At 47.6% G+C, this 25286-nt stretch overlaps 9 protein-coding genes across 9 annotated transcripts; 5 read left to right on the top strand and 4 right to left on the bottom strand.

Annotated features, from left to right (window-relative positions):
* Window positions 1-417: 417 nt before the first annotated feature.
* Window positions 418-2895, top strand: pmt2 (protein O-mannosyl transferase; the record flags this gene model as incomplete). Its single annotated transcript, XM_040893878.1, has 5 exons — window positions 418-555; window positions 632-762; window positions 825-1377; window positions 1434-2193; window positions 2252-2895. The coding sequence occupies 5 exons, from the start codon at window positions 418-420 to the stop codon at window positions 2893-2895; spliced, it is 2226 nt and encodes a 741-aa protein (XP_040752334.1).
* Window positions 2896-3146: 251 nt separating this feature from the next.
* On the bottom strand, window positions 3147-4472 carry P175DRAFT_0501571 (uncharacterized protein). The gene is made up of 2 exons (XM_040897203.1): window positions 4116-4472; window positions 3147-4032 (listed from the first exon to the last, which is right to left on the bottom strand). Exons 1-2 carry the CDS (start codon window positions 4182-4184, stop codon window positions 3262-3264), a joined length of 840 nt encoding a protein of 279 aa, XP_040752333.1. The 5' UTR covers window positions 4185-4472; the 3' UTR covers window positions 3147-3261.
* Window positions 4473-4581: 109 nt separating this feature from the next.
* On the top strand, window positions 4582-7501 carry P175DRAFT_0479402 (uncharacterized protein). The gene is made up of 2 exons (XM_040895392.1): window positions 4582-4881; window positions 4969-7501. The coding sequence occupies exons 1-2, from the start codon at window positions 4869-4871 to the stop codon at window positions 7221-7223; spliced, it is 2268 nt and encodes a 755-aa protein (XP_040752332.1). The 5' UTR covers window positions 4582-4868; the 3' UTR covers window positions 7224-7501.
* Window positions 7502-8328: 827 nt separating this feature from the next.
* On the bottom strand, window positions 8329-10791 carry P175DRAFT_0509445 (uncharacterized protein; the record flags this gene model as incomplete). Its single annotated transcript, XM_040898426.1, has 1 exon — window positions 8329-10791. One exon carries the CDS (start codon window positions 10789-10791, stop codon window positions 8329-8331), a length of 2463 nt encoding a protein of 820 aa, XP_040752331.1.
* Window positions 10792-11656: 865 nt separating this feature from the next.
* On the bottom strand, window positions 11657-13485 carry P175DRAFT_0501568 (aldo/keto reductase). Its single transcript, XM_040897202.1, has 3 exons — window positions 12930-13485; window positions 12590-12867; window positions 11657-12512 (listed from the first exon to the last, which is right to left on the bottom strand). The coding sequence occupies exons 1-3, from the start codon at window positions 13080-13082 to the stop codon at window positions 11966-11968; spliced, it is 978 nt and encodes a 325-aa protein (XP_040752330.1). The 5' UTR covers window positions 13083-13485; the 3' UTR covers window positions 11657-11965.
* A 73-nt stretch (window positions 13486-13558) lies between these two features.
* On the top strand, window positions 13559-16246 carry P175DRAFT_0458860 (YdiU domain protein). Its single transcript, XM_040894685.1, has 6 exons — window positions 13559-14107; window positions 14172-14181; window positions 14238-14268; window positions 14344-14494; window positions 14551-15659; window positions 15837-16246. The coding sequence occupies exons 1-6, from the start codon at window positions 13684-13686 to the stop codon at window positions 16035-16037; spliced, it is 1926 nt and encodes a 641-aa protein (XP_040752329.1). The 5' UTR covers window positions 13559-13683; the 3' UTR covers window positions 16038-16246.
* Window positions 16247-19173: 2927 nt separating this feature from the next.
* P175DRAFT_0479388 (WD domain protein) lies at window positions 19174-21077 on the bottom strand. The gene is made up of 2 exons (XM_040895391.1): window positions 20875-21077; window positions 19174-20815 (listed from the first exon to the last, which is right to left on the bottom strand). Exons 1-2 carry the CDS (start codon window positions 21039-21041, stop codon window positions 19288-19290), a joined length of 1695 nt encoding a protein of 564 aa, XP_040752328.1. The 5' UTR covers window positions 21042-21077; the 3' UTR covers window positions 19174-19287.
* A 137-nt stretch (window positions 21078-21214) lies between these two features.
* Window positions 21215-23659, top strand: P175DRAFT_0238533 (SAE2 C-terminal domain-containing protein). The gene has a single exon (XM_040892669.1). The coding sequence runs from the start codon at window positions 21297-21299 to the stop codon at window positions 23499-23501; it is 2205 nt and encodes a 734-aa protein (XP_040752327.1). The 5' UTR covers window positions 21215-21296; the 3' UTR covers window positions 23502-23659.
* Window position 23660: 1 nt separating this feature from the next.
* Window positions 23661-25271, top strand: P175DRAFT_0238538 (peroxisomal membrane protein PEX16). Its single transcript, XM_040892670.1, has 4 exons — window positions 23661-23963; window positions 24028-24063; window positions 24127-24964; window positions 25016-25271. Exons 1-4 carry the CDS (start codon window positions 23810-23812, stop codon window positions 25137-25139), a joined length of 1152 nt encoding a protein of 383 aa, XP_040752326.1. The 5' UTR covers window positions 23661-23809; the 3' UTR covers window positions 25140-25271.
* The last annotated feature ends 15 nt before the right edge of the window (window positions 25272-25286 follow it).

The raw sequence follows: 25286 nt of genomic DNA, 5'->3' as shown, positions 1-25286 counted from the left end.
CTACTCTTGATGCTGATCTTCTTCTCTTCTTCATCTTCTTCTTCCTTCAACACCTTCATTTTGCATCTTCTTCTTTAATTCGGACTCCAACTATTTCATTTTCTTCTTCTTCTCCTTCTCCTTCTTCTTCTTTTTTTTTTTGCCATCTCCGTTTTAGATTTAATCAATTCCTAAACCACGCCTACGCCTTCCCCTTGTTTACCCCTGCTTTTCCTTCCAGAGGGAGCTCCGCACTCTTCCATTAGATATGACACTGTCCTATCGTTGATATTTATTTTTTTTTTTTTGCATAATTTCCTGTTCTCCTTCTTTCGTTGCTCTTTTTTTAGAAAAAAAAGAGATCAAATCCTCCCACCTGAAAATCTCCTCGCCTGTTTTTCACTAGAGTAGTTGGCGCCGAAGTCGTGTTCATCCACGATGGCCGACTTACCCACTGCATCAACCACTGGTGCTAATTTCGCCTCTGATGTGCGGCGTAGAAATGTTCCGCATACAGAGAAGCCCTATAATGCCTCGGATCTTGCCCAGAGCAGTGATGAGAAAGCAAAGCCCAAGGTATACTCGCTCTTCCGTCTCCTAGAACTGCTCAGATACAACACAGAGGCTAATACTTTTCCGGTACGATCCTTAGCACACTTCGGTCCTCTCCGTATTGTCTAGTTGGGAGCCTATCATTGCCCCTATTCTGTTTACGCTCTTGTCAATCTTCACCCGTATGTACCGGATTGGCCGGTCGAACATTGTGACCTGGGATGAAGCACAGTTAGCAACCCCCCCAGGACCAAATAATATATGCGATCTTGGAATAAACTTACAAGTCTTAGCTTTGGAAAGTTCGGATCCCATTACCTGAAGCGCGAGTTCTACTTCGACGTTCATCCGCCACTGGGCAAAATGCTCGTGGGTCTCTCTGGTCTGCTCGCTGGTTACAATGGATCTTTCGAGTTCAAATCTGGCGAACAGTACCCAGAGGATCTCAATTACACATTTATGCGCGTGTTCAATGCTGCCTTTGGCGTTGTGTGTGTCCCACTTGCGTACTTGACGGCTCGAGAACTTGGCTTCCGCAGAGCCACGATCTGGCTTGTGACCTTGATGGTACTTTTCGAAAACTCATATGCCACCATTTCCAGATTCATATTGCTCGACTCCATGCTGCTTTGTTTCACGTTTACCACGACCTTTTGCTGGGCCAAGTTCCATCGACTACAGCATGCTAGCTTCTCTCTTGAGTGGTTCACATGGCTATTTTTGACAGGAATTAGCATTGGCTGTGTTTGTAGCGTCAAGTGGGTTGGCCTCTTCTGTACCGCAATTGTCGGCCTCTATACTGCTGAAGACCTCTGGAATAAATTTGGTGACCGGAAAGTAACAGATGTGAGTCTCTGGAGATCTACGCACTTTGTTCGATTTGATGCTAAACGCTTCAACAGGTTGTATTGGCCAAGCATTTCGTGGCACGTGTAATCGGCTTGATTATTGTACCACTTCTGGTTTATCTCTTCTCCTTCTACCTTCACTTCCTAATTTTAGAGAACAGCGGCCCGGGAGATGCCCAGATGAGTTCACTCTTTCAAGCAAATCTCAAAGGCACACAGGTTGGCAAAGATAGCCCTCTAGAAGTGGCATTCGGATCTCGAGTCACATTGAAGAACATGGGTTATGGCGGCGGACTTCTCCATTCCCATGTTCAAACATACCCTGAAGGATCTAGTCAGCAGCAGGTCACTTGCTATCACCACAAAGATGCAAACAACGAATGGTTTATTTATCCCAACCGACAAGCGCCCGAATATGACCAAAATGCAGACTTGAGGTTCATCGGTGATGGTGAGGTTATCCGCCTCATTCATGGTCAAACAGGCCGTAACTTGCATTCCCACAACATTCCCGCCCCCATTACCAAGAGCCATTACGAAGTTTCTTGCTACGGCAACATGACAGTTGGAGATGATAAAGACCATTGGAAGATCGAAGTCGTTGATGATGCCGCATCAAGGGACCGAAGCAAGATTCGAACTCTCACTACCGCGTTCCGGCTCCGGCACCCAGTATTAGGCTGTTACTTGCGCGCCGGCAATACCAACCTTCCACAGTGGGGATTTAAGCAAATCGAAACCACATGCGTGAAGGAAAATACGCCTCGCGACGTTTATACTCATTGGAATGTTGAGACTCATGTGAATGATCGACGTATGATTTGCCGTCCTCTACCTATTTACTTCGAAGCAAGCTAACCCTCGAATTGTAGTTCCACCTGGCGACCCTGGATCTTACAAATCCCCCTTCTTCAAGGATTTTGTACATCTAAATGTCGCCATGATGACATCTAACAATGCTTTGGTTCCAGACCCAGATAAGCAGGATGACCTCGCCTCGAAATTCTGGCAGTGGCCAATCCTGAATGTTGGCTTGAGAATGTGCTCTTGGGATGATAATATTATCAAATACTACCTCTTGGGAAACCCTGTCGTTTACTGGGGCAGTACCCTGAGTCTGTTCGTCTTCGGCTTTTTGACTCTCTGGTACCTTGTGAGATGGCAACGAGGTTATAATGAGCTTTCCCAGGCAGACGTTGACCATATTCACTATGCCGGCTTTTATCCAGTTATTGGATGGGTGTTGCACTATCTACCTTTCATCATGATGGCACGAGTAACCTATGTTCACCACTACTATCCAGCTCTATATTACGCCATCCTAACTTTCGGCTTCTGCATTGATTGGCTTACCCAGACTTTGAACGCCAAGGTTCGCGGGGCGGTATATACCGTCCTTTACGTTCTCATTACCGGTATGTTTGTATACTTCCGGGTAATTGTGTTTGGGATGGAAGGTTCAAGCCAACAGTGGGCTCATTTGAACTGGCTGAGCGGCTGGCGGATTGCCAACTAATCCGCCATCTTTTCCCTCCTATTTCTTCATCCCCTCTTCTCTGTTATTTCCTTTTGATTAGTCCGTCATATCACCCCTCTCGCGGTTTCTCTATTTTCAAAAAAAAAAAAAGAGACTGCTGTAATATTGGTCTTTGTGTGTCATTCTATGTTTGGTTTTAGCAATGCTGGTGGGTGGGAACGAAAACCGTTGGACAAGGGCTGCACAAGCTACAAAATTATTATTCAAATTTCTAGATGATAGAATGTAGGGTCTATTTTGTGATGGACCTCTCTCTGCCCGGGTAGAAGCTCCTATTAGGATTTAAATTAAAAAGACATTATTACACTCAAAGCTGTTCCCCCTCCCCCTTTTGTACAATAGAATTTAGCAGCAGCGGCTCTGGGACCAGTTATCTGCGTCATTCATCCCCAAAGTAACGGTCTTGGGCATTTTGGCGTTCGTTCCCCCAGTGGCACCAAAGCTCTTCACCCCGCTTCGTCGGTCATTCAAATCATACTTGCCGGCCTCAATGTTGCGATAAATTCTCTCCGCAACTTCAAGGAATGCACGTTCCACTCCTTCGCCTGATTTCGCACTTGTCTCAAGGTAGCGCACAACATTATTCATGCGGCACCATTCCTCCGCCTCTTGGGTTGTAACCCGTCTCTGGTTAGATTCCGAACCGTCTCCTACCAAATCGCTTTTGTTTCCAACCAGAATAACCACAATACCTTCCTCCGCAATCTGTCGCAGATCCTGAAGCCACTGGGTACAGGACACAAATGTGGACGGTCGAGTAATATCAAAAACAAGAAGGGCACCGGAAGCCCCACGGAAATAGGACCGGGTTATGGACTTGTATGTCTCTTGCCCAGCAGTATCCCAGAGGGATAGCTTCATCTTCTTCTGGATTTCCTGTGTCTTTCGAGGGGGGCTGGGCAGCCCAGAAGCGACAGGCTCCCTTAAGCCATCTACTGGCTCTAGGGAGGAGGGGTGTAGGTCGGAAGAGAGTTTCTTAGGGAGGTTTATTTGAGGATCTATTTCCAGATCTCGCGACGCCGGTGGGCCCACAGGAACGATCCGCGATCCAAACTCCACGCCGATGGTAACATCGTGCGTTGAAGAGAAGCGCCCCTCGCACAGTCGAATGGTAAGCTAATAAGGAAACAGACAAGAGTCAGCGCTGCTGCCAAATTACAAATAGATGAATGAGATCAGTGTTGATTCCGCGAACTCACGCTGGACTTTCCAGTTCCAGAATCACCAATACAGACAAGTTTAGCAATGTAATCCCATGGCTGTGACATGGATGCCACTTTTCTCTTTATTTTATCCTTCTCGAGGAAAGGATAAAGGGGATAATTGAATTCTAGAAATCGAGGTGCGCCAAGTTAGACCACTATGGAGCTCATACTCTGAAGGGTGTTTGATGAAAAGCCACATCCAAAGAATACGCTGATTAGGGGCTCAACCCGTTGATATCTCTTTGTCCCAAGCCTGGAAGAGATTGGGGCATGAGGTTGCGGAAGGTAAATCTTGCCTGGTAGTTGTTGCTTGTTGATGTGAGTTGTTCTTCGAGCTGAGCTGTTGAGCTTCGGAGCGATTGGATTGAATCGAGCACCACTCCGGTTGATGAGTCAGCTATCACCCTGACCTCGTCTTATGACGCCGCATCCCGCTATCTCAACCTCTCCATCCATACCCATCGACTTCCATTCAAGCACACGACCTCCGACCCCCTCCATAGTCCGATATCTTTTTCCATTCTTGAGGCATCCTTCTCCATATTCCTCTTCTAATTCCTTCCTTTGTAGTCTTCTATTCTTAGACTGTCTCTTCCTTGACCCATATTTGACTCATGCCCTTGCTTGTCCTGCTAGCGCTCACCGCTTGACCTGCTGTACCAGGAAGAGAAGTAGCTAGAATTCCCAGAATTCTAGGGGCACAACAGTCCTGAAAGGCTGTTTACCCATTTCAATAGATCCTGAGAGATGTTCTCAGAATGTAAGTGAATTTTTGCATTGGCTCTCTTTGTTTTATCTATCTGCCGTCCACCGATTAGATTGCTCACTTTATCGGTTATCTTCCCAGATGCCTCTCGCTTTCTCGCCCAGTCTCAGTCGCGCATCGTCCCTCGCCCGGATGAGAAACGCAGGAAAGAACATGGTCGGCTAATCCAGCAACCGGGAAACTCCCGGTATCTTCCCTCTCGCTCTTTTTTACAAAGAAGACCAGCCGATCCCTACCAGCCCGGTGCCTCCCAGTTCTCCAATTTCGCTTTCGGTGCACGAAACTCGCCTCAACAGGCACCACTTTTTCACAGTGCCACCGATGATTTCCACGAGGAGGATGACGAAGCGGAACGTGAGCGAGAAATAGCAGATTTTTATGCTCTGCAAAGGTCAAGGCGACATTTTGGAGGTAGCCAGCTAAGAGACTCGGAGACCGACGATGATGACAACTCTCCTGGCGCGAGTGGGCAGAAGGCTCCCGAGGAAATACCCCAGCGGGAAAATAAAGGAATTAGAAGCGCCTGGCGAGCTCCTAGATTCAATAACGGAGGACGGGAATGGTTCGTTGATCCAGTGATAGAAGCTGCTGACGACGAAGACGAGCTGGATGCGAGCAGTAGCAGGACCAGAGGGAAACTAGTTGATATCCACCTCGAAGATACATTAAGATCAGATCCCGATGCTGATCACCATGATGAATCTCCTGGTGTTGGGGACGACGATCCACCCTCCATTCAACGATTTCGTGAACAACCCCAATCAAGGATGGGCGGCCTAGGGACCGATTCGTTCTTCATATCACAGGAAGCTAGTAAACAGGCATTACTGGAAAATCCCCGGCCACTAACCGCTGAGGGCTCTTACACCGCAGCCATAAATCCCGAGGGGATTGAGTCCCCAATCCATGATGCCTTTTGGGGGCAGCTCTTCCTAATATCCTTGGCTTGTCTTTTTGCCACTTCTTTCCTCGTGTACCTCCATACCTCCTCGCCTCCAGGCGATAAATCAAAATGGGGTGATACGATATATTTGACTATCCACAGCTCGTTCTACCTACTCGGTGTTTATACTCTGGTTTCGGTATTTATATCTTTGCTGTGGCTTGCGCTACTTCGTTCATATGTGCGCCCTTTAGTTTACGCTACCATTTTCATCGTCCCAATAATCCTTTATTCCTTTTCTCTATATCCTTTCATTTCCAGCTTCCGAGGTACTTGGCAAGGGTCAAGTATTCAAGACAAAGTGATGCGTTTCGGTTCGTTCGTCCCATTTATCATGGCCACCGCCTGGATCTACAACGTCATCCGTAGCCGCCACGCGATAGGGAAGGCTATCAGTATCCTTGAATTTTCATGCCGGATCCTCGCCGCCAACCCCGAACTATTGATTCTCGGCCTCGGTAATCTCGTCCTTATCGTCTCGTGGACATGGGTATGGATGCTCATGTTCACTCGGGTCTTTCTCGGCGGTCATTTGTCGGGATCAGCACTCTTCATTATTAGCACTGGCAGCTGGTGGCTGGGAGCTTATTTCATCATTGTCTATCTATGGTCACTGGGGATAATTGCAGGCATTCAACGAGCAGTCACTGCTGCAACAGTGAGCCAGTGGTACTTCCACCGTCTTGCAAGCCCGGCCCCAACCTCCAGACAGATCGTTCAGGCAGCGACGGTTCACTCTCTCACAACATTATTCGGCACCATCTGCCTGTCCAGGCTTATATCATTACTGATCCGCATTCCCCTGCTCTTGCTTCCAAGCCGAATCGCAGCTATCGTAAGCTTATTTGCTTATACACTCGTCCCTGCACCTATCGCTACGCTCACAGACCCTCTTTCTCTTACATACGCTGCGATTCATTCTCAGCCACTTGCTACTTCTGCTCGTGGCCTCACGCAGATGACAAACCTTGCACCATCAATAGCTACGTCATCACTACACCCTCGCTCTTTCTCCTGGGCTCGTGAAAGCTATTCGCCGCTGCTTTCATATAGGTTATCGAAGCTCATCCTCCATGCTGCCCGTCTCATGATGTCCTTGGCCCTTGGATTTGGGGGATGGGTGAGCACTGCTCGAAGCTTGGGAGTACCGAGTTCTGGTGGGGTAGTCCGCGGCAGCGTATACGCATATATCGTTGGGCTGATTGCAGGTACAATTGGCTGGAGTGTACTTGGTTCCATCGAAGGAGTCATTGCAGATATTGTCGATGCATCGATCATCTGCTGGAGCAGTGAAGTTGGAACGTACGGTAGGGAAGCCAGGTATTGTCGTGAGGCTGGCTGGCTATTTGGCCAGGATACAACTCGCGAAGAGCGGTATTCCGCAGAGCCTTGAGTATTTCCAAACAGAAATTGAGATGGCTGATTTAACAAATTTTTTTCTTGTGCACCCCGTCTTTGCATCCATTCACATCGTTCTTACATCGCATCTAAAGACATAGGTGTTTGCCGGGTTTTTGTTTTGTCTTCTCACTTGCTCCTGCATGTGATGATTTAGCAAAGCATTATATTATGCTGGGGGAGTTATCCGGTAAGACGGAAATGGCTTCGAGGATTTTTTTTTTTATAGAGATAGCCTAGGCTTGAGCAATTTATACGTTGGTTCATTTTCCATATTAATTAAACTTTTGGGGGGAAACCCACACCCATACATATCCCAAGATCCTTTCTTCTCTTTCGTTTCCATAATCCTAAAACAGATATAACTACACGTATATAAATAATATAATATTAATATACCATAATGGTATACTGTATACACCCCATTCATTCCACGTGCATACTACCTACATATTTCAAAAAAGGTCATGATCCAAAAATAAGCTGCTTGTTTAGCTTATCTGCCCGTTGACGAATATATATATATATATATGCACCCATTAGAGAGAAGACACAGAGTACAAATAATTATAAAATACATTCAGCCCAGTTCAACCTTTATTAGATAGATAAAGAAGAAGAAAGTATATAAGCTCGTGGTATCATAGATAGAAAACAATTCAGGAGACATTAGCTTGGAAGGGAAAAAAAAAAAAAAAAAAAAAAAAGGAAGAGAAAAGCAACAAAGAAGAAGTGCTTTAAAAACAGAGACAGAGAGCGAGACGGAGGGAGAGAGAGAGAGAAGGGGCGGAGGGAGGAGGAAGAAGAAATGCAATAATAGCCTGTACGCCTCCAGCTGCCTTCACATATGTATGTATGTATGTATGTATGTGACTAATATTAATTCCCATTTCCCATAGACGCCTAGACAAAGCAGAGTAGCCCACCGGAAAGTTGGTATAGGAGAGAGGTTGTTTTTTTCCCCTTTGCTTTTTTTTTTAAAAAAAAAAAGAGAAAAAAAAAAAAAAAATTTAATAGATGAAAGGGAGAGAGAGGGGGGTGGCTTCGAAAGAAGGCTATGGAAAAAGATTATTTGCTTGCTTGCTTTTTTTTTTTTTTTTTTATAAATCAAGTCTCCCTGTCCAATCTATACCTTCTTTCGAGCACCACTCTCTCAGAATGGCGTGGCTGAAGCGGATGATTTCGAGGGGTGTGCTCGTCTTTCCAATCGGCAGGTAAATTTCGCCGGAATAATTCCCTGGCTTGAAGCGCTTCCTGCCTTGCTCGGAGTAACTCCTCGCGCGCTTCGACCAGGTATGAGGAAACTCGCGTGAGAGGGTATCTTCCGAGAAGGCACGGGACCCTTCAGACCACAACTTTTGTGATTCTCTGTAGAACTCTGGAAGTCGAGTTTTGAGCTCGACAAAATCCTTCAGGCTTCTTTTGCTCTCGTCTGACATGACGGAATGACCGTCACTCCCGGGAGTGGGAACCGGGGTATGTTCCCCAGGTAAGGGTGTGACAGCAAGGCGCTCGAGATCGTGGGCATGGATAGTATCATAAGAGACAGCGCCGAGAATCAGGCAAAGACTGTAGAGCGTGGGGTAATGAAAGCTATGTTTCTTGACGACACGCCAGTATGCAATGATGGATAGCCATGTGGTCGAATCACCGACCTGACGGGATAACGCCTTAGACTGGTCATCAGCAATGAATGCGAGAATAAAACAGATAATAGCTTCGATTGCGGTTGCAGCGGCAAGTTTCTCGTCGACGCTCGTCACGTTGTCTCTCGCTGTGTGCCGTTCCGCAGCATGCTTCAAGTCTCTACCTAGGTTTCCGTACTTCTGGTACTCTTCCTTCCAAGCTCGACGCTCTCCACTTCTTTCTGCGCTGTTCGACTGGGGCGGGGATTGTTTAGTAGAAGTAACAGCAGCGCCAGAGGCTGACTCTCCAGGTGTACTGCGGACACCTGGTTGAGAATGCTCTTTTCTATCATGGTTGGCTGGTTCAGACCGCGAAGAATAATGCTTGAGGTCCTTTGCTGGTGTGATCGAGATAGATCTCGTCGTTTCTTGCGTGTGGGTTGGAACAGGAGTCTGAGGCTTTTCCGAGCTAGGTATTCTTGGCTCTTTCGAGCGATCTTTTGACGATTGATGGTTAACATGGCTGTTCGCCCCATGCTTGACCTTTCTCTCTGAGCGAATCATCTTGCTGGGGTGATCAGATGCTGAATTTTTCGACTGCTCAGATTTTGTAGCATGAGACGGTTCGTGGTCAACTGTGTCTCTCATCGGGGAGCCTTGGTGTGCATGTTTCTTCTTGCCAGAAAACTTGAGGAGGCCCTCAACACGCTTTCGATTTGACCGTCCATACTTCAGTTTCACAATTAGGTGCTGCTTTGATGATATAGGAGGGTGAGAATTTTTTGAACTGGAGGGTAGCGGTGGCCTGCCATTTGGGTGAGATTGCAGATCATGTTTTGAAGTTGGATGCGATGCAGACTTCGAAGTTTCCAATCCAGTTGACGCGTTCTTATCCGACCCCGATCCCGATCCCGACGATTTACTTTGCGGTTGCGGAGGACCTGCTGGGGGGCTTCGTTCGATTTGCGGCGCTCCGCGGGCAGGTGCCTTGGGTTTCTGTGCTTTCGACTTTAAGATGTCACTATTTACAGCAATATCCGGTCGAGAGTCCGTCACCGCCGGCTCACCACCCAGTCTAGCCAATTCCTTCTCAAGGTCCGGTGGGAGAGTCGGAGACAACAGTCGAGGCAATCGAGGTGCGTTTGAAGTCGGGGGAAGGGTAGGAGATAAAAGGGCAGGGAGACCGTTAACATGAGAGGATTCGGCTTTATGAGAATTCGTTGCGCGTTCAGGTGATATTCTTCGTTTCTTTGACATAGTTCCATCTTTACCCTGCTGGCCGTAACGATCATGGTCTCGGTCAGGAGGCCGTTTGCGGTCTACATGCTCGGAATCCGATTGGGCTGAGAAATTGGGAGAAAGGGCTTTTTGCGGGAGTTTGTGATGGCTGTCGTTCATCGAACTAGGCTTGGAGATGCGTTGATTGTCGTGGGAGTTATGGGTGGTAGAGCCGCTTTGGCCGACAGTTTCCTGGCTCAAAGGAGAGGTCGGGGCACCGTTTTTCCTCTTATTCTTATAGTCGTTTAGGCTAATTTTTTTCTTGATTGAATTGCTGGACGGCGTGCTCGCAGCACTCTGCGGTCGCGAGCGCGGATCGGCCATGACGCTCCCTGTCCCGTCGGACCAGTCGCCCACGGCTACCAGTAGAGAATCGCCTTCTTCGTGAGTCAAAAATGTCATATACTGAAGTTGTTGTTCCTCGGGAGCAAATGGCCCGTCATTACTCACTGCCCAATTATTCACGAATCGGTTTCCAAGGCGAAAAGGCACATCGGTGGGAACGGTGAGGAGGAAAGGGTAAAGGGGGAGGACCTCTTCTCGGAGACGCTTCAGTCGCCGGTCAATCGGGTCTTGTTCAGGTTGGGATGGCCGTCTGCTCGTAGGTTTGGGGGTCCTTATATCATTATCAGTAGAGCGAGCTGGCCAGTTCCCCGACATCGCAGTCTTTCGTAACCGATAGACACCGCGACCTGAAGGAAATTGAGTGAAGAAAAAGAGCTTCACTGAAAGCTAGAAATTTGTTTTATTTGTAATTTTTGTTGTCTCGCTTTGTTTCGTCACTTTCAGCTGTCAAATTTGGCTTGAGAAGTACCAATAAAATTACGGACAAACGAATTATTGAACTTATCAAGGCGTAACTCCAATGATGCTATCGCGCAACGAAGGTGGGTGAATGTTGAAGCTGTATCAACCCCGGTTGACTTTCCCCCCACCCCCCTTTCAAGTGTTCTGCCGTAATGTATCGTGGTCGTGATCTCAGGTATCGCCCGACCATAGAGTAAATACAGACGCTGGGCCTCGTCCCACCAAACAAGCGCGCACGGAGACGACGATATCCGAGGTCGAAAGCCAGGATCCCCGAACCAGTACCACAACACTTTCGAGCGCAAAGACTCGTAGGAGATATAATGATGCCCAACGTAAGTATCGGAAGCCAAAAAACAAAAAAAAAAAAAACTTGTCACCCGCGCGAAAGGATTGGCGACAATCGACCAATGGGTGGTGGTGGTGGTGGTAGGTGAGAAGCTACTACCAAACACCTGAGGCCATGGGGGCTGAAGGCTCTGGCGCCGTACGTTTGTCGAGGTGCTTTGCGCGAGATGGTAAAAGAAAGAAAAGGGGGGGAAACAAACAGACAAAAGAGGGAGACAGCAATCCCCCTCCGAAGTTGTGTCTAGAACACGAGTTCGTTGGAGGAACGGCGGGAGTCGCGAGTAAGTATCCGGGCTGGGGGAGTGAAGCGGAGAGACGCTTGGCAGTGCCTTACGTGGTATATGTAGGCTCACTCCAACAACACCGAGTACATATGGACAATACACCTGTCGTCCGACTCTTTTGTTTCGTATCCTCTCACAGGTCGAGCCAGTCATCGGTTCTTGAATACGATGATATGATAATTATTTCCTTCCATGCAGTCAACTGGCGGTACCTGCATTAACGAACTCGTCCTCTCAATGTCTACTACCACAACCATGAAATCAAGTGGAATCAGTCGAGTATGTATCTGAGCATGTCTTTACTACTCATCAAATCTAGTCAGACTATTTCTACCGTCGTACAACTAATATATGAAAATTTGTCGCTGTGGTACTCTTGTTCGTTATTTCTCATCCTACGACCGGTCATCTGCCGCGAATTTATCCTTCCAGAATGCTCTGAAATGCTTCTTGTCGCCCACCCTGGAGATCTCATCTACCTCTTCCGGGGTTAGCTGGAAATTCAGGACGGTCAGGTAGCTACTGAGGCGAGATTCTTTGCCGCTGGTGGTGATAGAGACCGTTCCACGATCTAACGACCATCGCAGAAGGATTTCTCCCTCTCCCACACCATACTTTTGGGCCAGCTTCGAAAGCACGGGGTCGAGTGGACCTCCTAGGGCGCGAATGACAGGCGTGAGAGGGCCATAGCTGGCTGTTTTGATTCCCTTTTGCTCGTGGAACAGTACCAGAGGACCGTGCTGCAGGTAAGGGTGGTACTCGATCTGGTTAATCGATGGCGTGATGTTTGCATTTTGCGAAAGTGTTTCCAAATGTTTTGGCAAGAAGTTCGATACTCCAATCGATCGGGCCTTGCCCGCTTCCTTAACCTTTTCCATAGCAGCCCAAGCATCGTGAAGCTCTGTTGGGGATTTGGCGAAGAAAGGAGAGTGGATCAGGTACCTATCAGAACCGACCTAGTCAGCTTTTGACCATAGCTAATATATACACGAACATCGGCTCGGATGAACCACACATACAAATCAACATAATCCAGCTGGAGCTTCTTCAGACTTGTGTCAATCGCCTTGGGAATATCCGCAATATTAACGAGAACTTTGGTCGTGATAAACAGTTTCTCTCTTGGGACACCACTTTCCTTGATTGCGACGCCAAGTTCCGGCTCTGTGCCGTACACCTCAGCGCCATCCAGGTGATGGTATCCTAACTTAATGGCTGTTTTGATGGATTCAACCAATTCACGGTTGATGTTGCTGTCTGCCGATTTATACCAGACGGTGCCGGTTCCATAACCGAGCTGTATAGGATACATAGTTACTAAAAAGAATCCCCACCTATCAACGAGCCTTAGGTGCTTACCACGGGGATAGAAACCCCATCATTCAACCGGATAGTGGGAATTGATGTGGTGGCCATAGTTGTTTTATATCCAGATATTGAGGAATAGGGGCGAAATCCTCGGTAGGAAATAGCAATTCTGATGCCAAAACTGGACCAATGCCTAGAATTCATGGAGATATCATGAATATCAGCTTGTGGGGGTGCCTCGTCGCCCTTATATATCTCTAGTTTTCTGGATGGTTCCAGGAATTTGGCGGGGAATAACTACGGAGCACGTCTCGGCAGTTGCGGAGCGAAGAGTCTCCAAAGATCCATATTCTCAGCTTGCCATTTATCCAGGAAGAAATGGGGTCTTGATCGCGCTATGCAATTATCCATCAAGAGAGGATGACTCTCGTCTAACAGCCGTTGGCAGAGCGGGCGGGGTACGTTGTCCAAGTACCTAGTCTCTCTAAATCCAGATTAATCCCCTCCGGAATAGGAGGAATAGAGAATACTTAAATGATGTAGAATCCAAATACCTCTTTCTTAGTAGTAATTTGATCTGAATGATCTCAAGGATTGTGTGAACATGATATCATCCACAGTAACCAAGCAAAACAAAGATCCGTCCCGAACATGATTGCCGGATCTCGACTCGACTCATTACTAACTCTGCAGAAACAACTCGACCTCTTTTCTTTTTTTTTTTTTTGCCTTCGTCTCGTCCAGTAATAGTGGTTATACATCTTCTCTCTTTTATACCGAGTATAATACTCTCCTTTCCCCGTTTATGTCTTTGCGCACCGCATTCTCTCAAACACAGGTTGTCCGCAGCCGTCTGGCCAAAATGGCTTCACAACTCCCCAACTTAGACACATCCACCAACCTATCATCCCTAGCAGATCTCCCCAGATCAAATGTATTCACCTCAAAACTTCCCCCCGATCCGGCTTTTGAGACCCCGGAAACCTCTCACAAGGCCCCGAGGCAAACGCTCGGTCCGCGCATGGTAAAGGGCGCCCTCTACACTTTCGTCCGGCCCGAACCAACTGAGGATCCCGAGCTTTTGAGTGTAAGCCCCAAAGCAATGGCGGACCTGGGTCTGAAGCCTGGGGAGGAATCTACCGCTCAATTTAAGGCCCTTGTCTCCGGAAATGAGATCTTCTGGTCCGAGGAAAGTGGAGGGATTTATCCGTGGGCCCAGTGCTACGGAGGTATGTTTTTTATTCAACCGTTCCTATCCAGTATATGCACATAGTTGATACATTATTAAATTAGGCTGGCAATTGTATGTTACTAGTATCTGAGAGTATACTTTGAATACGCAGTATTGACGAAACATAGTGGTGTGTGGGCTGGACAACTTGGGGATGGCGTAAGTTTCCCAAAAAAAAAAAAAAAAATCCCCTTAGCCGTACGGATCTAGAAGAAGAAGCTCAAATGTAGGCAGCGTGCAATCAGTCTCTTTGAAAGCACAAACCCAAAGACAAATATTCGGTACGAAGTACAACTCAAGGGTGCTGGCAAGACACCCTATTCCCGCTTTGCGGATGGAAAGGCCGTGCTGCGATCCAGCATTCGTGAATATGTCGTATCAGAAGGTAATAATAAAAAAAGAACCGGATCGCACATTTACATTATCTCTAACTCTTGATAGCTCTTTCTGCGCTCGGTATCCCCACTACTCGAGCACTATCCCTAACTCTATTACCGAAGTCGAAAGTCTTGCGTGAGCGGATTGAACCTGGTGCTATTGTCGCGCGTTTCGCCGAATCCTGGCTCAGAATTGGAACTTTCGACCTTCCGCACTCTCGAGGAGACCGAGACTTGATTCGGAAACTGGCCACCTATGTTGCTGAAGAAGTCTTCGGGGGGTGGGAGGCGCTACCGGGAGCAGTCTCAGTAGTAGGTAAGGATGAACCCGCCGACGCTGTCAAAAATCCTGCTCGGGGTATTCCATCGGAGACAATACAGGAACACCAAGGGGTAGAAGAAAACCGATTCGCAAGGCTTTATCGAGAAATTGCCCGCCGCAATGCAAAGACGGTGGCTGCATGGCAAGCATATGGCTTTATGAATGGCGTTCTCAACACGGACAACACATCTATATATGGACTTTCGCTTGATTATGGCCCGTTCGCTTTCATGGACAATTTTGACCCGCATTACACTCCAAACCACGATGATCACATGCTAAGATACTCGTACAAAAATCAGCCCTCGGTTATCTGGTGGAACTTGGTGAGACTGGGGGAAAGCCTTGGGGAACTCATCGGCGCAGGCGACCTAGTCGACGAAGAAACCTTCGTACAAAAAGGGGTGAAAGAAGAAGCAGCTCCAGCCCTCGTCAAACGCGCAGAGACCATCATTGAGAGAACCGGTGATGAATTCCGGGCGGTATTCCTGAACGAATACAAGCGCCTGATGAGCAAGAGACTAGGCCTCCAAACCCAAAGGGAATCCGATTTCCAAGAACTCTTCTCCCAAATCCTGGACACCTTGGAAGCTCTCGAACTCGACTTCAACCACTTCTTCAGGAGACTCTCGAGTGTCTCGCTTGCCGACCTCGCAACAGAAGAAGGGAGAAAGAACGCAGCAGCTAGGTTCTTCCACGCCGAAGGCTTCACCGGAATCGGATACACGGAGGATTCTGCAAAGGAACGCATCGCAAAATGGCTGGAGAGCTGGAGACAGCGTATCCTCGAAGACTGGGGTGCTGATAACGACTCCAAGCGACAAAACGCTATGAAAAATGTTAATCCAAATGTATGTGCACTTTCTCCTTTTTTAAAATACCCCGGCTTTTTTTTTTTTTCTTTCTTTCTTTCTTTCTTTCTTTCACCTCGTACTTCTTGATTCCCACCTTGATTCCCACATCATCTATCTCTTCCTCACCCAACCCAACCCAACCCAACTAACAAAACCTCTTCTCTCCCAACCCAGTTCCTCCCTCGTGGCTGGATTCTCGACGAAATCATCGACCGCGTAGAACGCCGCGGAGACCGCCAAATCCTGGACCGGGTCATGCAAATGGCTCTGAACCCCTTTAATGACGCATGGGGCCTAAACAATGAAGAAGAGGACCGGTTCTGCGGCGACGTTCCTCGATTCAAGAGAGCCATGATGTGCAGTTGTAGCTCATAGATAGGATATGGAATGTTGCATACATAGCCGGGGCCAGAGCAGCCATCACATCACAACCGTGTTGGATTATACAGTTGTTCAACTGTTACCGGCACTGTTAACAGCACCTACTTGTGTGTATGTATATATATATATGTGTGTGTGTGTGTGTCTCATGTCATTCACTTGAGACCTAATAAATCAGAATATGTCCGCATGCATGGATTGAGAATCAAAAAGACAAGCCCCCTATCCGAATGTCGCCAGTTTAATTTGCATGAGTGGTGAACTGGCATGAGAGTCAAATCAGTTGGAGTGAGCATGGACCGGTCCATCCGGGAGAGAAACAGTCGTAAAAGCATTCTTCCTGTCGTCAGTGATTTACTGAGCACCTCTCGAGATTTTCAAGACCCAGATTCCGTCTTAAATCTCCAAGAAAGTGCAGCAAAGGAAAAAAAAAAAAGGATAAAGGTGTAGAATCAAAAAAAGTATTTTTTTTTTTTCTTTCAAAAGCTAGACGTCGCGGACAAAATTCCCCCTCTCCTTTTTTTTTAAAAAAAAAAAAAATCTCTCCCCATTTTCCTTTTTCATTTTTGGGCGCTTTTTTTATTTCCCTGGGTCTTCCGCATTACACACAAGAGCATCCATCCATCAATCACATTAATCCATCCACCCGCAACCTAGGCCACCTTTTTTGTTCAGTCGTGAAAACATCAATCGCCCTGCTTTGCTGTGACTTGGGGGTTCGTGAAGACAAGCAAGCAGTCGTAAGTAAGTATGACTCAAATGGTACAGGGATATCTTTGGGGGGATATCTTGTTAACCGAAGAGAGAAAAGGGCAGTAAGTCATTGAAGAACCAGGAGTTCATAAGCCAAGCTGTTATATTTTTTTTTGGCCGACAGGGTTCGAAGCAAACGGGAAAGCAAATCGTCACGAAGAGGACGGGCTGGATATTTTTAAGGAGAACATCCCCGTACCCTGGTTCAACGCACAATGGAGCTGCAAATGAAGACAAATGACCCAACGGTACGTCAACTAGTTGTTGGGGCAGGCGCTCTGGACGTGGCCGGGCTGCTTGCAGTTGTAGCAAACCCGCTCGCCCTTAGCCTCTGTGGGGCAGTCACGAGAAACGTGTCCGACTTCTCCGCCTAGGGATGAATCGTTAATATGCGCAAGACATGAAGAGGGGGTCAATCTAGACTTGGGAGCGTACAGTTGTAGCACTTCTGGCCTTGAGTGCAGTCACGAGCCATGTGACCAAAGCCACCGCAAGAGTAGCAGGTCTGCTGGCGACCACCGTATCCGCCACCGTGGCCGAATCCACCGTAGCTGCCACCCTGGGTGCAATTCCTAGCAATGTGGCCAACACGACCACACTTGTAGCACTCCTGACCACCAGATCCAGCAGGGAAGTTCTCGTTTGTGCCAGTCTGGGGGCACTCGCGAGAGATATGGCCGACACCACCGCAGCGGTAGCAAGACTTCTCCTTGGGAGCTACAGTGCATTCACGGCCTAAAGTGACAAGGAGTGTTAGTCTTCCTGGGTCAAGTAGGGCAACAAGGGATGCATGGAATTGACTCACTGACGTGTCCCTGTCCTGAAATCGCAGAAATCAAGTCAGATCAGTACAAGGTACAAGAGATAAGCAATCACAACAAGATCAAACATCGCATACCACCGCAGTTGTAGCTATTGACAAATTATCAGCATTTACGATATCAAGGGATTAGGAAACGTATCACATACCAAGTAGGGGTGCCTTTCTTGGGGCAGTCGCGAGCCTAATAGGTGAAAAAAAAATATGATCAGATTCTTGCCTTGGGGATATTAGAGACGAATTTCAAAATTTACCTGGTGAGAGGCATCGCCGCCTAATTTATTTCAAGAGAATGTTAGCCAGTTTTCCCACCATGAGTCCCAAGGCAGAAGAAGATAAAAAGGCAGGGTCCATCAGAGCCTGCGATACACATGCACGCATCACGATCCCAAAATCGAAGTAATTGTCAAGAAACGAGAAGAGAACAAGTAGAGAAGATTTTCCTAGAAAAAAAAAATCTTCTTCCATTTTGCGAGAACTTGGAAGTTCCAAATGATAATGTGTAGAACATGCAACGTAACAAGGATGAGAACTCTGGCCTGAGCTGCAAGGCGAGAGCGAAGAAACCACAAAAAAAAAAAAGAAAAGAAAAGAAAAGCTAAGCGGCAACAATCGATGGCAAGAAGTCCATCAGAGAGATTAAAAACTCACAGTTAAAGCATCCACGACCTCCAGCTTGGAAACTCATTTTGACAGGAAAGAAGAAGATAGGATTTTTTTTTCTTGAAAAGAGAATGTGGTTTGGTTTTGAGTGGAAATTTTCGAGGGGTAAAAAAAAAATTCAATCAGAAATTTAGGGATTAGAATTAGCAGGGGGCGGAAAGATCCAATGCAGATAATAAACCAGAGATAATTTGGTGCGGGGGAAACTTGGAAGCACTTTTTTCCAGCTTTTCCCGTGGTTCCTGCAGTCTGTTCAACCACAACAACATCATCATCATCATCAATAGTTAATAATATTCTTCTTCTTCAGAAAGACCTTTCCAGGTTGCAACTCTCTGCTGCCCAACTCCGTGTTTCTCCCTTTGAAGGAATTCCCATTTTCCGTTGGAGTCTCTGTTTCGGTTCCTTCCCATTCAACCCTATCGACTTTGCGGAATCATTGCATCGCACATTCATGATGGAATGCTCCTGGAAGGTTAATCTGCATCATTCATGGCTGCAGTTGACCACCCAACCAACCCCTTTATCAAAGTGATTGAGAATGCCTTCCTGGTTCAGAATCATGAGGCTGGCTGGTATGCTTAACCCTAGAGGGTCGAGAGGCTGCTAGAACACCATAGCGAACGAAAGAACAACCTAGCCAGCATATTAACGCATATTTCTGTACAGCAGAATTCCAAAGGAAAACAAAAGGCCACAGGGATTCTAATGTATAATCAGGAGAAAGGGAAAAGAAAAAAAAAAGACATCCCCCCCCCCCCAAATGAAAAGGCATCTATCTCCCTTAAATATTGCCTTCCCAAGGTCCCCAGGAAATAACTACCTTGGTCGCCCATCAACGTCCCCTCCCGAAGAAAAATTACAATCTACAGGTAATAGATAGCGAAATCGAAGGGGAAATTATAAATGGCTCATTATTTGTATAAGAAAAAAGTACCCAGGCGTTCAATCGTATCAGTTATACTGCGTTTTCACAAGGTCCAGCCTCCTTCTGTTCGTGAAAAGGCTTCATGTGAAGTCATAGAACTCAAGGAGCTGCGCTCCATATTCCCGTTCTCGAAGTAAAAGCAGGCGCTCGTCATCAAATCCAATGCAATCCCGCATTTGGGCCATTGCGTCAGAGATATCCACGGACGATTGGTGTTTAGACATTCCATCGTGTGGTAGCCCCGGCAGTACACCAAACCCCTCACTCTCGCGATGCCTCGCTTTTCCAGGGTTGACTCGAATACTTTTATCCCCGTTGAGTACTCTGTGGCTCCCAAAAGACGAAATCAAAGCTTCAAGCTCCCATATTCGCACCTCGTCCCCGTGCGAGCTAATAGAGACTGCCTTGCCTCGGTCGCTGACTTGAACCGCCGAAACAGAAGAAGTATGGCCCCAAAGTCTTTGGCCACCCTTCACAAAGAGCTCGGTCGCCGTCGAAACAACGAGATATACTGTCAAGGTGTTGTCTGCATGGGAAGTCAAAAGATAAGGATGAGAGTAGGAAACCGAAGTCGGCGGGTCTTGGTGTAAAATAGTAGGTTTGAGTGACCTCGTATACAGATCACTAAAGGTTTCCTCGCGCTCGAAAACTGAGGGTTGCCCTTTGCCTGCGCGGGCTAGATGATGTAAAGGCACCATACCATACTGGGAATCCACTGTCGTGGCGAGTCGCGAAATTGTCTGCTGGCCGTTTTTATCAAAATGCAGTTCCTGAATCCCCAGCGACCAGCCACAGCCAATATGGAAGAAGCTATAGACAATAGATGCGATAATTTCTGAGCGGGCAACGCGGACAGATAACGACATAGGTGATAGAATGCTGTCCGCCTTCAAGGATGCTAGCAAATGAGATTTGTTTAGCCAGTCTGTATCATCTGCGTTAACCGGCAGTTTATACAAGGACAGCACCTTGTGCTTCGAAACAACCATGAGGTAAGGAAAGGACGAAGCCATGGCCGTGATGGCACCCTGGACAGATCCAGCTCGGGAAAAGCCCATATCCAGTCGTGATTTCGCGGAATCCAATCTATATACACTAAAGTGGCCATCTTCAAACCCGACCACGACCTCAATAGAATTTTTTTCGGGCCCGGAGGTTGCGGTTAATGCTGTTGGAGAAGCTGGAAGTGCTGACCCGGAGTCCGTTAAAGAGACACTTGCAATACAGGACGTCGGGCTTTCCGCAGACCAAGCTCGCAGACCATCGTGCGAGTCTGTTGTAAATACAAAGCCAGCACAAAAGGCCACGAGCATAGGTGGTTGTGGACGCTGCGAGAACTCAACTTGGGTCACTCGACAAATTCCTTTGGACCAGTTATGCCGGAGTTGATATTGCCTTTTCCAGTTGGTAATTCGATCTTTCCGATCCAGATGTCCATGGTCCAGCCATGTCGACACCTTTGGTGAGTACTCGAATTTAGACTGAGGAAGAGTAGCAGCGCGCCTGGTGATCGCTAATCGACGCGCGCGGGGTCGCACCCATTTTGAATAATACTGCCTTTTCCAAAGCTCTGAGTCTCCGGCCAAAGAATGAAACCGGTGTGATAACCTATTTGGGTCAAAATGTAAGCTATACTCCACAAGATATCTTGTCAGGGATTTCCATACCTTTGGCAAGTAAGTAAAGATGGAATGGGCAGAAAAGACAGGATATGGAGGAGAATTTCGTTGCTCAACAAGGAAAGGCGATCAGTTTCACTTTCAGCGGCATTTGTACGGGCCCGTTTCGGCAGAGGAGGATTCAACGATTCACCAACATGATGCCTTTTTGACATCTTGTCGTACCCATCTCAAAAGCAACCTGGATGTCTAGGTAGTTAACTGGCACCATCGCAGCCCGAGAAGGAGGCGCTTATCTAAGAGCTGATAAACCGCTGCCGAAATTACTCCGCTGTAATCTCAATACAGATACGTCATACCGCGAGGTACAGTACAACTGTAGAGCACGCGTTCTTATTAAGACCTCCAGCCTGCACACCAAGGTATTAATTGGCCTACCATTCAAACATTTAAACTATTACATATCTCGAATGGAGGTCCTTAAACAGCTTCATACATCTGTTGCTCAAGCCTTTGAAAATTCTTTTGATAAAGCCTACAGAGATTTCAATGCAGAGCTCAATCGCTGTAACGCGCGCGTTCGGGATGCAGAACAGAAAGCTGAAGAAGCCGAAGAAGCACACCACAACACCACATCTGAGATAACGATTCTGAGGGATAAAATAGCTCTGTTACAAGAAGAGCTACGTCAAAATGAAATTGACTCTAAGGAGAGGGAGCTCACAGCCGAAACATCCCTGCAATTGGAGGAAATGTATGACCCCAGCCATGTTTTAGGCGACATCAGCACTTCCGACCTGAGCGCAGCAGATATGAATGCAGTTTGTAATAAATATGCCAAGCTCTATGAACAAGCTTCAATTCTTGTACGTGCCTCTGGTGATCTCAGGAGACAAGTCAAACGGCACAAGAGAAAGTTGGAACACTTCCAAAAGAGTCTCCAACGTCAAGACTTTTCTCTCTTGATCAACGGGACAATTGTCAGATTCCAACGTGTCAAGAGCACAGAGCCCAGTGATCAGGAAGATTTGCCTGTTCCAAGATCAACATCCATGGCTACTGGGCTGTTAGACATACCAAACAGTAAAGCGCAGGCGAACGACTCTACCCCAGCATCAACTGTCCCAATCTCTGGGGCAAACAGCGACCCAGTCGGTGCTGGCGCCGCTGGCGAATCAGAAAATGGACGCGAGAATCGGTTTCAGGGGAAATATCCAGAATCGAACTCGACACCCTCGGACGTTTCAACAGATGAAGTGCAGCCGTCTATCGCGACTGTAGACTCTCGCACTCAAAACAGCCGAATGCTAAAGCGAAAGCGACCCGAATTCGGCAGATCTCTTTCCGGCAACAATTCAAGTTTGAGAGGTCCGGAAAATGGTGGATCAGAACGCCCGATTGTTGTCAAAAGCGAAACCCTATCCTCGAGCCCCCTAAGAATGTACTCCCAGCACGCAGCCCCAAGCACCCAAGACCTAGATGACATTGGCAGCAGCGTTGCGACGCCAACAAAGGAGACCCCATTCTACAGGGATCAGGACATTTTACCTCAGCAAAGAGATCCTGCCGCTAGCATTGGATCGCCATCAACAAGGCGCATGCAGCCAAATCATACAAACGTACAGAATCAGTCAATCTTAAGGTGGCCAGGAATTCTTCAGCCTATCAATGACAATCCGAGAAATATCAGCAGTCCTGTTCAGCCACACAAAGGACGAGTCAAAATGTTCAACAAGGAGTTTAAAAGTAGAATATCCAGTATAGCAGAAGATGGGGACGAGAACTATTGTCAGTCCAGCACAAGGGGCCAAGAAAATAGATCTCCAGAAAAGAGGCCAAAAACTCATCCATCAACTTCCCAACGACTACAGGACCTTCTTGAGAAGCCATCGCCTACAAGCCGGCTGCTGTTGCAATTAAACGGACATGAGGCTCATACCCCAATCCAAAGTTGTACGCGGCACTCTCCGACAAAGGATCGAACAAGTATAAGATGTCAAAAGAGAACAGATACCACTATGCCTAGCAATGCGGCCACGATATCAGGGTCCTCGCGGCCTAGTTCAAGCTCGGGCATACGACAGAATGAGAGTAGGCCCTCTCGTCAAACAAGAGGCCCTAGCCAAATAGACGTGTTGCCTGATGATGAACCTTTCAGGGCTCGACCACTACGCCGGCTGGATCTGGAGCATTTCAAAATAAATCCGGATTACAACCATGGGCTGGATTATGCATACAATGAAGTTGTCCGAAAAAGGGATGAGCGCAAATGCATTAATGGATGCACGCGCCCTGGGTGCTGTGGGGATAAGTTCCTCGCCATGGCACGTTTTGGATTCCCAACCAACCCATCAACGAAAGACAAGGATGATCTGGAAATCCTAGAGGAATATTTGGGGGGGGATAAGCATCTTATAGACAAACTTAGCCCCGAGGAGCGTCGAAGCCTCCTAGAAGAGGCAAAGGCGAGAGATATTTCGAATCGTTTTGGGAGACACAGGCATCAGCACCAGCGTCCCAGCACCCCTCCCGGGTTCTGGCGCACAGATATGCCCGGTACACAGGAATTGGAAGACGACCACGAGGAGGCGCAAAGAATGCAAAGAGACGAGGTGAAAAGGCGACACAGAGAAGCAATGCGCGCAGGTGGACAGTGGAAATTCGCGGATGAATAAAAGAGCTGGAGTTGGTTTGAAATAAATACAAGACCATAATTTATCAAGCATACTCACATTAGGGTTACTGATCTGTACTTCCCATCTTAATCTCTCTCTACAACCTCGGTTGGTCTCCTTGGCATATGTACATACGCAGGACACGTGCGATCGCAACTTATCTGCAGCTCCCTCCTCTGCCGCCTTTCCGATCCCCTAACCCCAGGTTCTCCATCTAATAGAGTGGGCTACTTCATTATATCTTGTTTTATTCCCTGTATTATTTCTTTCCTTCTTTCTTTCTTTAATGGCCTCTTAGTCTATTAGATATGGACTCCGCTCGGAAGCTCAAAAACCCAGTTCCTGCGGCCCTCCTGCAGCCCTCCAAGTGGCTCCCGTTGTACGAAAAGTTCGTGACAAAGAATGCAAGCTCTATAGGTCAGGTCGAGTCAGCATTAAGGTCTCTAACATATATTATCCCGGGTAAGCCTGTCTTCACGTTGCTGTATTCGAAAATCATGGTTGTTGACGTTTAGGCTCTGTCCAGGCCGGTATCGTGACTCGGAAATCCCTTCGGAATGTGGTACGTTGATCAACCATCCCCGACTTTTCAAGAAGGCGCGTGTGCTGATAGAAATGAATCTAGTACACTCTGGGGTACAACTACTATCGTTATACCATGATTCTTTGATGTCCAAGGTCATCGCTAATCTACCGCCTACCGTCCGTCGCCCAACACCCACCCCTCATGCTCGGTATACAAAGCACTGGACTGCGCAATCCTCTCTGTACCACAAAGTCGCTCTCACCCTCCAAACAGTTCAATACACAGAATTGCTATGGGAAATGATCGCGCGCCGACGCGGGGAAAAGGTCCGCTGGCGCGTCGTGGTCTTCATTGAGGTTGTTAAGGCTATCTGCCGCCTGTTCCTGCTGCGTCTCACCAACTCGCGACCACTTGTTAGTCCTCCACTGCCTGAGCGAGAAGTGGACCCTCGATCGCTTGAAGAAGAAGATAACAGCGATTGGAATGGGATGGAGCCCTCTGTCAGTGAAAGATCCTCTGACTTAAGTTGGACTATGCCCCGCACCGGCCTCTCACTTCCTTCTCTTCCCGATGTCAATGACGTCTCGAATTATTTGATATCCAAGGTCCTCACAGCAGATGATATCAAACCACCAAAGGCCCTCTTGCACAGGGTTACCGGTCAAGGCCAGTTGGCTGAGATTCTGTATATTCTTCGACCGGTGGTATATGCGCTTGCACTACAAAAATGGAGTGGAGACAAGCGAAGTTGGAGGCCCTGGTTGATTGGCTTTGGCATGGAGTATGGCTGCCGACAACTTGCTAAGGCTGACTTCCGGGAGAGAGTCGCTGGCGGCCTCCGCGGATTGACCGGTCTCGAACGTGACGAGTTAAAGAAGAGGGGCTGGGCGATGGGATGGTGGTTGATGCGGGGAGCGTTCTATGAGAACATTACTAAGTAAGTACCTTTGTACTCTCCAGAAGGCTGGTGGGTTCTAACTATAAACAGGTCTACGTTGAAAGGCCTGACGGGCAAGATGAAGGGGAAGCCACTTCTTGATCTGGTGGGCAGTATTATTGAAGATTACGAATACTTATGGGACAACTACTATTTCTCAACAGCAACGCTCTAACCGTGGATCATTGTCCATCCCCTCGCCAAATCCCAAGATACGCATGCTAGCATCTGATATAGCAAGCAAGATGGTCGAAATATCCTCCTCCAGAACCATAGTTACCCAAGTATTTCCTATCATTCACTTCTTTGCATTGTATTTTTT

This window comes from Aspergillus ochraceoroseus (genome assembly GCF_002846915.1).
Source record: "Aspergillus ochraceoroseus IBT 24754 chromosome Unknown P175scaffold_4, whole genome shotgun sequence".
In the NCBI taxonomy this organism is placed as follows: Eukaryota; Fungi; Ascomycota; class Eurotiomycetes; order Eurotiales; family Aspergillaceae; genus Aspergillus; species Aspergillus ochraceoroseus.
The sequence above is the reverse complement of the archived record's forward strand: the minus strand, read 5'-3'. Positions and strand labels throughout refer to the sequence as shown.